This window comes from Lolium perenne, chromosome 4, assembly GCF_019359855.2.
Source record: "Lolium perenne isolate Kyuss_39 chromosome 4, Kyuss_2.0, whole genome shotgun sequence".
Classification (NCBI taxonomy): domain Eukaryota; kingdom Viridiplantae; phylum Streptophyta; class Magnoliopsida; order Poales; family Poaceae; genus Lolium; species Lolium perenne.
The window spans coordinates 106,049,987-106,061,718 of NC_067247.2; the positions used below are offsets into that span (position 1 = coordinate 106,049,987).

At 49.0% G+C, this 11,732-nt stretch overlaps 2 protein-coding genes across 2 annotated transcripts; both read right to left on the minus strand.

Moving 5' to 3' along the window:
* Window positions 1-15: 15 nt before the first annotated feature.
* Window positions 16-980, minus strand: LOC127293560 (uncharacterized). Its single transcript, XM_051323202.2, has 2 exons — window positions 583-980; window positions 16-480 (listed from the first exon to the last, which is right to left on the minus strand). The coding sequence occupies exons 1-2, from the start codon at window positions 917-919 to the stop codon at window positions 140-142; spliced, it is 678 nt and encodes a 225-aa protein (XP_051179162.1). The 5' UTR covers window positions 920-980; the 3' UTR covers window positions 16-139.
* A 4,605-nt stretch (window positions 981-5,585) lies between these two features.
* LOC127348553 (uncharacterized) lies at window positions 5,586-6,638 on the minus strand. Its single transcript, XM_051374541.2, has 2 exons — window positions 6,092-6,638; window positions 5,586-6,005 (listed from the first exon to the last, which is right to left on the minus strand). Exons 1-2 carry the CDS (start codon window positions 6,576-6,578, stop codon window positions 5,764-5,766), a joined length of 729 nt encoding a protein of 242 aa, XP_051230501.1. The 5' UTR covers window positions 6,579-6,638; the 3' UTR covers window positions 5,586-5,763.
* Between the last annotated feature and the right edge of the window lie 5,094 nt (window positions 6,639-11,732).

Sequence of the window (11,732 nt, forward strand, 5' to 3'; positions counted from 1 at the left end):
TTGCTTCAACATTGAGGCTGTATGTATTCATATAACAACATAGTATAGGACAGTGTAGTCTGAATCTACAGTGTATCGTATGGTACATCAGCACATTCTTTGTGGTATGTAGGTAGTAGTAGTATAGTGGCTAAGCAGGTTACACAAACATGGCAGAAACATAAGCGAGAAGCACACTGATCAACACGGTGCCAGCGGCAGAGCTTCGTGCACCCGCTGCGTGCATCAATTCCGGGAACTTTGAAGTACCCTGTGAATCTTTTGATCCAGCGCCTACCTTCCCTGTGGCCGTGGCAGCGGCAGGAGAGTTGTCATCTGGCACCGCATCTGCCCCGGTGGACGACGTGGTTGCGGGCTCGGCGACCGGCGCCGCTGCAGGTGCTGTTGCGGCAGTCGGATCCTGTTGAGCCGCAGCTGGTACCGTGGCATTTGCGGTTGCCGGCGTCGAGTCATCTGTCGAAGTGCTTGCACCGAGGATATCTGCAGGTACATTTCATCCCATTTTCTCAGATTTTCGTCAGTACAAACATTTTGCAGTAGGACATTGTGCAGTAGTAAATGCTGGTATGCGAGGTCACGCACCATCGCATGGGTCGGTGGGCAGGTTGCACACGTTGGGGATCATGCCCTGGACCTGGCCGAGGACCAGGCCGAAGGGGCTGGGCGCGAGCTTGGACATGGCGCAGAGGCACGGCCCCTGCGACTGGAAGAAGGCCTGGAGCTGCGCGCAGCACGACGGCAGCGACGCCGAGCCGAGGCCGAAGACGTAGCCGATGCACGGCGACAGGCTGATCGGCACCGGCGCGCACGTGGGCATCGCCATCGGCTGCACCGCCGTCTGCGGCTGCGCTGCACACATCGTCGCCGTCGCCGCGGCGAGCAATGCCAGACAAGCCACCTCGAGCCCACGCCGAGCCATCGCCGATAGTTCTCAGTGGATTGGATTGATTCAGGCAGGTTTCGGTGGAGAACTGACGATGACGAGACGAGGGGAAGAGGGTTTATACGGCGAACTGTTGGGAAAAACACGAGACCCTGACGGGTGGAAAGCTTGGGAAACAGTGGCGGGTGGATGGGCCGGTCTATCTAACCGGCGGTAGCAGCCCTGGGCAGTCCGGCGATGGTTTGGAAGCTGCGATCAGCTGCTGCTTTTCGAGGATCACCGGTGAACTGATCGGAGAATGTTCTGTGTCAACTTCACCGGTGCCACTGCCGGCCCTCTGGGACAGTGAGAGAAAGGTCTACCGGCCGCTTGGATTTGCTGCAGAATGTGATTATGTCACTAGCATATACTGTGCTTTGGGTTCTGCTCTTGGAGAAGAGGTTGGTGGCCAACCCGGCTAAATTGGTTAATTCACATCGCTGTGGCTTTCAGTTAGTTTTGGTGATGTTGGTGGCACGGAACATAGCAGGACCTGCAGTTAGGGCCACTTCTTTTGGGCTTATAGAGCAGCTTCTAGGTCCACAGAAGCTGAAGCCCAAAAGAAGGGAAAATTTCTGGCCTGCTTCTCCCCACCGTGAAGCCCCATTCCTGTCTCTACGCAGAAACTGCCATCGACCCGTTTCTGAGACGTTTCCCGAGCTTCTACCGAACAGGTATATCAATTGCCCCTCCTTTTCTTCAGTTTTACGGCCGAACTGCCACTCCCAGGATTCCCAGCAGCCAACAGGTTTGACTCAAGTGAAAAGAGAAAAAAAAAAAGCAAACAGGGAACAGGTACGCAGAAATTCCTCTTCCCAGCCACGCACGCGCACGAGAGACATGCGTATCTAGGGTTCGTCCGTCGCCGCTCCTCACCCCGGCCGCCGCCGCCGCTCCTCACCCCGGCCGTCGCCGCCGCTCCTCACCCCGGCCGCCGCCGCGACGCCTCTCACCATCCTACTCGAGCTCGTCCTCCCCGCAGCAGAGCGTCCCCAGCCGGAACCCAGCCTCATCCTCCCCAACCGGCGACGATGACCTCCAGATCCTGACGACCTCGTCCTCCCCGCAGTAGCTAGGTTGAGCTCGTCCTCCCGCAGCAGCACGTCCCCAGCTATCCTACCCGCAGCAGCGACATCCATCTCGTCTTCCACAACCTGTAAACTACTTCAGCCGGACGATGTCGTCCTAGCCTACTTTAGCTCGTTTTGCTTGCAATTATTGTCTCAAATCTCTTGTAGAAATGCTCCCAACCAATAGCTCGAATTTCGGTTGTTAATAGGACGAAATATGTGATGTCAATTGTTCTCTGGAATTTGTTTGTATTGCTTACATGAACTGTCTTGAACTTAGCATTAGTATTTTTTACACAAATCATCTGTTCGAAATTCTGGGCACTTGTGTATGCTATGAAATTCTGGGAGGGTTTGGTATAAATTTTGGTACATATTCCATATTCTAGTTATCGTTTTTTTATTTGGACATGTAATGAATTATACTGCAACTCCATATTCTAGTTATCGTTTGACTTATCATAATTTTTCTCATTTGTTCATATGTTATTTTCTGCTAAAAACTATCACTCGTATGGTGCCATCACTTATTTAGAGCATATATCAAATTCGAGGGCATTACAGACATTACACAACTCAACACACTATATAAGCTAGATTTCCACAAGCCCAAAAGAATAGGAAGGATAATTTCTAAGAGCTTCTCTCCACCACAGTTTCCCCCCACCGAAACACATAAGCCGGCTTATGCATAAGCAGAAGCTTAAAAGAAGTGGGCCTAGCCTGTTGTCAGGGCAGGGACTGTTCCATTGCCTCGTTTGGTTGTCAACCAAGGTCTAATCCAAGCATGTGTTGCTCTCAGCAAATGGTTCTACGGACAGGACGCGTAGTACCGCCTCCGTTCCATATTTGCTCTCACAGATTTGTCCAGACACATTTTAGCCTAATATTACTACATAAATCTGCCTACATTTTGCATAAATCTGCTATAAGTATTTAGGGCCCTTTTAACGCTTCTCTGATGGGTTGCTGGTGTGCGTTAAATTCATGCATCCATCGATCATGCATGTCTAACTAAACGCATCGCAGGCAGAAAATGGTTCTCTTCCACTAGAGAAGTTCACTTCACACAGTACTAATGATCCGTGCAAGGTTATCAGGGGTGTCCCCATTGGCACACTGCAATCCCTTTATAAATTAGTTATGGTAAGCAAATAATCTGTAGAAATGACACTGATGTAGTGGAGAATTGGATGACCCCGGTGGCCTTCTCGGCTAGCTAGTTTCGCAGCGGAGAACGTTGGCATTTGCCACGGGCGGGATCCAGTTGATCCTGTGTCGATCGCCGCTCAGCTCTCCGGCGAGGCGGCGAATGCGCGCCGGTGGTCGACGGCTACAACCTGCGGTACAGCGCGCGCGGTAGCCTCCGTCGTCTTGGACGGCGAGCGCAACCATCCTCTGTCGCGTGGCACAAGAGCCGGACGTCCTGGCCTCTGGCTTCGACATGCACTACAAGTCTACAACCCCTGGTTTTGGTAAGAGTTTTATCTCCTCTGGAATTTGAGTTGCGCCAAATCCGTACAATTTTGATGGAATTTGCGCCCCCCCAACATTTGTTGCAATCTAGCCCAAATTCAGGTGTCGCCGAAATTTTGACTGAAAACCACTGAAACCACCGAAAGTTCAGAGAACCCTCGCCTTCCCTGGAGGCCACACCTTGCGAACGCTGTCTTTCTCTCTGGTTCTGGTTCGCAATATTAGTGATCGAATCTCGACTCTCGAGTGGTTGTTTTCCATGTTAAACCTTCCTCAAAATGTTCTTGTATTTTTTGTCTGATGAACTAACAGGAAAAACACGTTTGCTACAGGGTTACAGCTGGAGGAAGGAAATCCAGCACCGTGAGACATTGGAGGAAACCAAGTTGCCCGATGAAGCTAGCCTGATGATACCTGAGGCGGCTCTTTGGAGCGCGGCGGGTGCTACACATTTGGGTTCTATCATGCCGCGAGAGTGATCTTTTGTTTTCCGAGTTTGTACTCGGCTTGTAACAAACCATAACTCTTTCTTATTCAATGAATGGGGCAAAGCTTTTGCCCCCTTTCAAAAAAAAAAAAAAAACCCACAAAGTTCCGTGGTCATTTCTTCATCAAACCTCAGAGGCATGGCCTTGTATGTGCACGATAGAACCTGACTATATTCGACCAAATGGAACTCTATTGGGCCAATCCACAGTTGCAATTGAATTTATTCGTGTTTGACTATTTGTGACTTGTAATGTTTCGCTTAATGGCATGTATAATAGATTGACGCCAGCCTTTTATTAGAGGTGTCCATTAGATTTTTTATATTCATGTCGCTAAGGGATGATCTCTTAGAAGAGAAAGCTATTTTATGCGTTGTACCATATGTCATTCTCTTAGAAAGTTAACTCTTACTAATAACTAATTAATTCTCATTCATTGCTAGTGATGATACATTGTACAATTGTTTATACCTAGTGCTTTCTCTATATGATGTGGAGGGTTAAAAAAGGCATGCCTTCTTTGCCATTGTACATGCTCTAATCCGCACCTAGATTGCCGTGTGAGCAAACGATTGGGTAAGAATGGGGTTTTCACGAGAAATCTTGATTTTACATCCATATCTCTCTCTTTCTAGGCAGTGCATCGACCACCGGCTTCGTCAACTCTCACTCGACTACGTCCGACCGTACCACGATCTTTTAATCATCAACCCTGTAGTAAGAAACCAATCTTGTGAAGTACTCCATAAAATAAGTGATTTGGATTTGTCTAGATTTGTATATATCTAGATGCGTTTTAGTGTGTAGATACATGTGAATCTAGATAAAATTGTGAATCTAAATAAAGTTGAATCACTTGTTTCCGGACAGAGCAAGTATTATAAAGCGCGATCTCGCTATGGGGTATGGGTCTTTGTTGGTTTTATATACCATGTTAGATTTTGTCATTAGTTTTGAAACGGGGCGAAAGCTTTGCCCCATTCCATTAATTAAGAAGAAGTTCGAACGCAAAGTTTGCACTAAAATATTACAAGCCGGCTCACTTGACGGAAACAAAGCCTACTCTCCCGGAATGATCTCTCTCAACTTCTTAGCCCCCGCGAGGATCCAAAAACTTGCCTCGATATTGATATTTTCAAGAATTATAGGAGGCGGTGCATGCTTGTTTCGGAACACCCTAGTGTTTCTCTCATTCCAAATCTCCCATGAGGTGATCAAAACACTAGAGGCAAAGGCTTTTCGGTTGGGCAAAGCACTCGCGGGAGGCTAATCCACCACTTCTTCGTAGAGAGCAAAGACCATTGTTGGATATGAAGATAGTGAAGACCCAATCAATCATTGATAGAACCAAACGCGAAGCGAGAAGCGGCACTTAGTAAGAATGTGATTGATAGACTCTTGTTCGCTCTTGCAAAGCAGGCAAGCACCACAATTTGGCCAACCGGTCGGTCATCCAAAGAGAAGCTCTCAGCCATAGTATTCTCGGCAACCCACGCGTTCTCATGCAAAGCTTGTGAGATGCACACTTCTTTCTCTTACAGGATGCGAAAACAAGTATGTCGATAGAAGCAATGCCATCAAGCCAAGGTGCCTCCCAAAAAGGAGTTTTTCTTTCCATCTCCCAAAAAGTAGTTTCGGAACTATAATTTTTTTTTTTGCGAAACAGTTTGGGAACTATATTGATACTGGTCGATGCTATATTAATATTTCCAACAGACTACATGGTGTGGAACAGAAATACAAACTCGATGACAACAAACGACACGTCTCACGAATTCAGAACAAGCCCCGGAACTACGGAATGAGATCAGAGGACGTGAGCGGCCAGGAACGAGGCAGCCATGGCCATGACGACGGCAGCAGAGATCCCGTTGCGATCAGCCGCCACGGCAGCCGAACCAACCATTTCCGGATTCTTCTTCACCCCACCACCGGAAGGCGTTGCCGGGTTCGTGTCGGCCACCGGCGCAGCAGCTGCATCGGTAGGAGTCCCCGACGATGGCGCCGTTGAGCCACCAGCCGGAGCAGAGCCCGACGTCCCTGTCACGGCTGCAAAGCATACTACATCAGTAGCCTGAATCTTGTAGAGCAGAATTTCTGTACTAGCTAATAACTGACAGCACGTAGCCACGTACCGGAGCATGCGTTGGGCGGCAGGTTGCACGCGGTGGGCAGGATCTGGCCAATGACGGAGCCGAGCTGGGAGGGCACCGCGGCCACGGCGGCGCAGAGGCAGGGCGCCTGCGACTGGAACATGGCCTGCATCTGGGTGCAGCACGCGTCGGACGGTGACGAGGAGTTGCCGATGAAGTAGCTCACGCACGGCGACAGGGAGGCCTGTACCGGCGGGCAGCTCGGTCCGCTCGGCACAGGCACGGCCGGCGGCACAGGCACGCTCGGCACTGGCACGGCCGGTGGCACCGGCACGCTTGGCACTGGCATGGGTGGTGGCATCGGCACGCCCGGCACTGGCATGGCTGGTGGCATCGGTACGGTCGGCACGGGCACGGGCACGGCCGGCGGCACCGGCGGCTGCTGCGCGGAGGACGCTGCGCACATCGCGGCCATCACGGTGAGGGCCAGGCAGAGCGTGGACGAGCGGCCGCTCCGGCGCTGAGCCATTTGGTCGGTGATCGGTGGTCGGTGGATCAGAGCGAGCTGGTGGGTTTGGGCTGCGCGTTGCTTACTGTACTTGCGATGGATGAACGTACGTGCAGATGCAGGGCTCGTTTTATACTACGTGCTCTGGACATGTTGTTCGCGCGAAAGAGAAAGAAAAAGGTGGCTCGCGCGGTAGCACTGGGCAGATGCACTGCTCTATCTAACCTGGACTAGCTGCATCATACTGCACCTTTTAGCTAGGACGCGTTGCTTTTCCATCGTGTTGGTGTGATAACTCGAATGTTAGCTCGGACATTCTCGCAAAATAATCCGGCTTCCTCTTTTCATTGTTTGTCTGACCTAACATCTGGCCTGTTCGCAACGACGGAAAATATAGGGTGTATACCATCCCAAAACTCATGTACTCCTTTCTTCGCATAAAAAGATGTCTCAACTCTGTTTAAATTCAGGTAAGAAAAAGTTTACCTAAAAATGTGGATATAAATATACACTAAATCGCGTCTACATAAATCCAAATTTAGACAAAGTTCAGACATCTTTTTAGGACGGAGGGAGTACATTATTCATTCTTCTTTAAGAGACTATTGGAATCAACCAACTGCTCGCCTACCTCTCCCGAGTTCCGAGAGAACTTCTCTCTCAAGCTATATCCTAAGAGCGTCTCCAACAAGGTTGTAAAATGGGGCATCAAAAAACAGTTTTATGGCACCTGATTTTGTGCGTACAACTTTTTTTTCACTTAAACTTTTTCTGCAAATTCAGGTGATTTAGAATTGGGCACTTGATCTAAATTCCAATGCCTCCACCCATGGAAGCTTTAGTGTTTCAAAAATAGTTTCATCGTCAACACTACAAACACCACAAAAAATACATAGATCACTTCTACTGGACTCATGGCATTTGATTCCTAAGATTGAAGAGCCAAAAAAATTTAAACTCTGGGTCATCTCATCGGCCACGTCCGGTGGTCGCGACCCCTTTGTATTCGGCGGCACCACAACGGTGGAAATAGGCATTGCAATGATTTGTTGTTGTCACGATGACGCTCAATTGCGGTGGAGCTGGGAGACGTTGGCGTGAAAACCAAGAGGCGGAGGGTGCGGTGCTAGGGAACTAGGCAGCGGGAGGTCCGGCAGGGACAGACGGGGTTTTGGAGTTCCAGAGGTGGCCTCCACGGCAGAGCTTCGACCGGTGCCGGCGGGGATAGTCGGGGGTAGTTGGGGGGATAGGAAATGATAAAGTGAAGGTTGGGCCACATCGAGGTGTTGTATTTTATTTTGCGTCATCCCCCTGGTGATGTATATTTGTATCACTAACCGCTAATTTTAGGGCGTGCCCAAAAAAAATTGAGCCGCTTTTTTGTTAAGATCACTTATTGGAGTTTTTTTTTTCTCTGAGGTGCCCTATATGACATGTTTTTTTAGTTTACATTAATTGTTGGAGATGCTCTAACTACGGGAGTCCGCGCCATGGATGGACAACCTCATGTTGTGCACTACTAAGCTCTCGAAGATATCAATGTATATAGTGACAATTAATCAGTGATAATGTATTGGTGAGTTGGATTCGTTGTCTAAGACCTCATATCGTCGATAATTGAAATGTGGATTTTAAACAGACTGTACTGGGTGAAATAGTGAATTTTGGCATGTAATCGGACTCAAGGTGCCCGAAATAATACACTCGGGAGGTCGTGTACTCGACACTAGCCGATTAACACATTAGCTTTTTCATGTGAGGCGGTTGTGGAAATGAAATCGCAAATGCTTGTTAAATTAAAGATTTTTATTTGATATTAATTTGGGAATTTCATACTTACTAGTTTAATGCCCCTGCGCTTCTACTACTCCTTCTTTTAACTCAACATATGTAAACGCATATGAAAACCTAGATGATGTAGAGGATATGCGAACTTCCAACTCAAAATGCTCGTGTATTATTGCCACAAACATTTTCGTGAAAACGCAAAAGCCTTGCGTTTCGATGCATTGATAGATAAAGAAGAGTTTATGTACAAGTCCGAGGACGGACACACCACGCCGTACAACTCGACCCAAGAAAAAGGAAAAAAACCTAGACTAGGGGAGTAACTGGCGCACAACCCGGGCTCCCGCGTCCGCCCAAAGTCGCGCGTCAGCAGCGATGTCGTTGAACAAGGATGTCACCGAAGGCCGCGCATTGTCGAAGACCGCCGCGTTCCGATGCTTCCAAATCCACCATGCCGTGAGCATGATAACCGACGAAGTGCCCTTGCGCAGCTGGCGAGGGGTAGTCCGCACCACAAGCGACCACCACTCCGCGAAGTCACCCTCAGCCGTGGGTGGGCCTGAGGTGGATCGGATCCACGACAGAACCTCAAACCACACCGTCCTAGAGAAGGAACATCCTGTAAGGAGGTGCCTCATGGTTTCAGCAGATTGATCACATAACGGGCATCTCGGCGCATGCGGCAGTCCCCGCCGTGCCAACCTCTCACCCGTCCAGCACCTGTCAAGACAGGCCAACCAGATAAAGAACTTCACCCCAGGTGGCGCCCAGGATTTCCAGTTGAGCTTCCAAGACCCTGAGATGATTGACCCCTGGAGGCTGAATACTGTCCATCCGTCGTCCACCGCCAAACCAACTTGTCCGGGTCCCCAGATAGTTGAATGTCCCTGAGTCTACCCCACAACTGGACATAATGCCAGGGCGCTCGGTGCACCTACTATATCGGGGATCCAGGTGCGGTCAACCAGCGCTTCATGGACCATGCACGCCTTCCGTCGGCGCTTTGGAACCAACGCGTATACCTCCGGCGCCATCTCTTTGATGGATCTGCCGTCCAACCATCTGTCCTCCCAGAACAGGGCGGATTCCCCGTTTACCGACTACCATGTAGGTAGAGGCCGCAAAGACATCCAGCTCCGTCCTCGAGAAATGCATGTCCAACTCGCGCCAAGGTCGCAGGGGGTCGGTGTGCATCCTCCAGATCCAACGCACCCTGAGGCTGATGGCCGTGCGTGCGAGATCTGGGATTCCCAACCCCCCTAGCCGAAGCGGCCTACACACCCTCGCCCAGTTGACGTGATAATGTCCGCCATTGGCGTCAGCCCTACCAGCTGATACGTCTAATTTGCATCACTATTTTATATCATAATTTGCTGTTATTCATTGATACATTTCATATTTGGAGATAATACTTATGTTATTTCATCTATTTTGCATGTTTCATGATTATCGGAGGATCGCGCACCGGAGCCAGGATTCTGCTGGAAAAAGCATCGTCAGAACGCAATATTTCGGAAGATCAACAATTGACGGGAATTACACGAAAACTCCTATTTTTCAGATGACGAAGGGAGCCAGAAGGGGGAGCTGAGGAGGGCCGCCATGGGCCCCCCTCACAGGCCGGCGCGGGCCCTGCCCTGGCCGCGCCGCCCTGTGAGGAGGGGGCCCACAGCCCCCTCTCGCCTCCTTTTCTTCGCGTACGCCTTCGTCCCGAAAACCTAAGCCAGAGGGGGTACGTCGAACAGAGCCACAGCCGCCTCTGCGGGGCGGAGAACACCAGAGAGAAAAGAGCTCTCCGGCGGGCAGGAATCCGCCGGGGAAATTCCCTCCCGGAGGGGGAAATCGACGCCATCGTCACCGCCATCGAGCTGGACATCATCTCCATCACCATCACCATCATCTTCATCATCATCACCGCCGTCTCCACCGCTGCACCTCGTCACCGCTGTAGCAATTTGGGTTTGATCTTGATTGTTTGATAGGGGAAACTCTCCCGGTGTTGATTTCTACTTGTTATTGATGCTATTGAGTGAAACCATTGAACCAAGGTTTATGTTCAGATTGTTATTCATCATCATATCACCTCTGATCATGATCCATATGATGTCTCGTGAGTAGTTCGTTTAGTTCTTGAGGACATGGGTGAAGTCTAAATGTTAGTAGTGAATTATGGTTGAGTAGTATTCAATGTTATGATATTTAAGTTGTGGTGTTATTCTTCTAGTGGTGTCGTGTGAACGTCGACTACATGACACTTCACCTTTATGGGCCTAGGGGAATGCATCTTGTACTCGTTTGCCAATTGCGGGGTTGCCGGAGTGACAGAAACCTGAGCCCCCGTTGGTATATCGATGCAGGAGGGATCGCAGGATCTCAGAGTTTAAGGCTGTGGTTAGATTTATCTTAATTACTTTCTTGTAGTTGCGGATGCTTGCAAGGGGTATAATCACAAGTATGTATTAGTCCTAGGAAGGGCGGTACATTAGCATAGGTTCACCCACACAACACTTATCAAAACAATGAAGATTAATTAGCCGTATGTAGCGAAAGTACTAGACTAAAATCCCGTGTGTCCTCAAGAACGTTTGGTCATTATAAGTAAACAAACCGGCTTGTCCTTTGTGCTAAAAAGGATTGGGCCACTCGCTGCAAATGTTACTCTCGCACTTTACTTACTCGTACTTTATTCATCTGTTACATCAAAACCCCCTGAATACTTGTCTGTGAGCATTTACAGTGAATCCTTCATCAAAACTGCTTGTCAACACCTTCTGCTCCTCGTTGGGATCGACATTCTTACTTATCGAAGATACTACGATACACCCCCTATACTTGTGGGTCATCAAGACTATTTTCTGGCGCCGTTGCCGGGGAGTGAAGCGCTATTGGTAAGTGGAATTGGTAAGGGAAATTTCTACTGTTTGTGTTGATTTTATTTCTGCCTGCTGCTATAACTCATTATGGAGAGATCTTCTCTTGAGTGTTTATTTGGGAAATCTACTACTACTGCAAAGGTAGTGGATGAGGCGCCAGGTAAGGAAGAATTACCATACAAAATACCTATGAAAATTATTGAACGTGTAGTGGGTAACCGTTATACAGGGGATGGAACTGTCCACCCTGGAGATCATTTACTGTTCTTACATGAATTATGCGGTTTATTCAAGTGTGCAGGTATTGCTATGGATGAAGTGAGGAAGAAACTATTCTCTGTATCGCTATCTGGTAAAGCGGCGCATTGGTATAAATTACTGGATAATGGGGATTCTCTTGAATGGAATGATATTGTGCCCCGGTTTTATTCTAAGTTCTATCCTCCAAGTGAGATTCACAAAGATCGGAATCGCATATATAATTTTTGGCCTCATGAAGGAGAGAGTATTGCCC

What these genes read in the sequence shown, in the direction of transcription:
- LOC127293560 (XM_051323202.2), bottom strand. Translation starts at nt 919, where the DNA reads ATGGCTCGGCGTGGGCTCGAGGTGGCTTGTCTGGCATTGCTCGCCGCG. An exon ending in GCCCACCGACCCATGCGATG is followed by an intron (nt 481 to 582) that starts GTGCGTGACCTC and finishes ATGTACCTGCAG; the next exon opens with ATATCCTCGGTGCAAGCACT.
- LOC127348553 (XM_051374541.2), bottom strand. Translation starts at nt 6,578, where the DNA reads ATGGCTCAGCGCCGGAGCGGCCGCTCGTCCACGCTCTGCCTGGCCCTC. An exon ending in GCCGCCCAACGCATGCTCCG is followed by an intron (nt 6,006 to 6,091) that starts GTACGTGGCTAC and finishes TATGCTTTGCAG; the next exon opens with CCGTGACAGGGACGTCGGGC.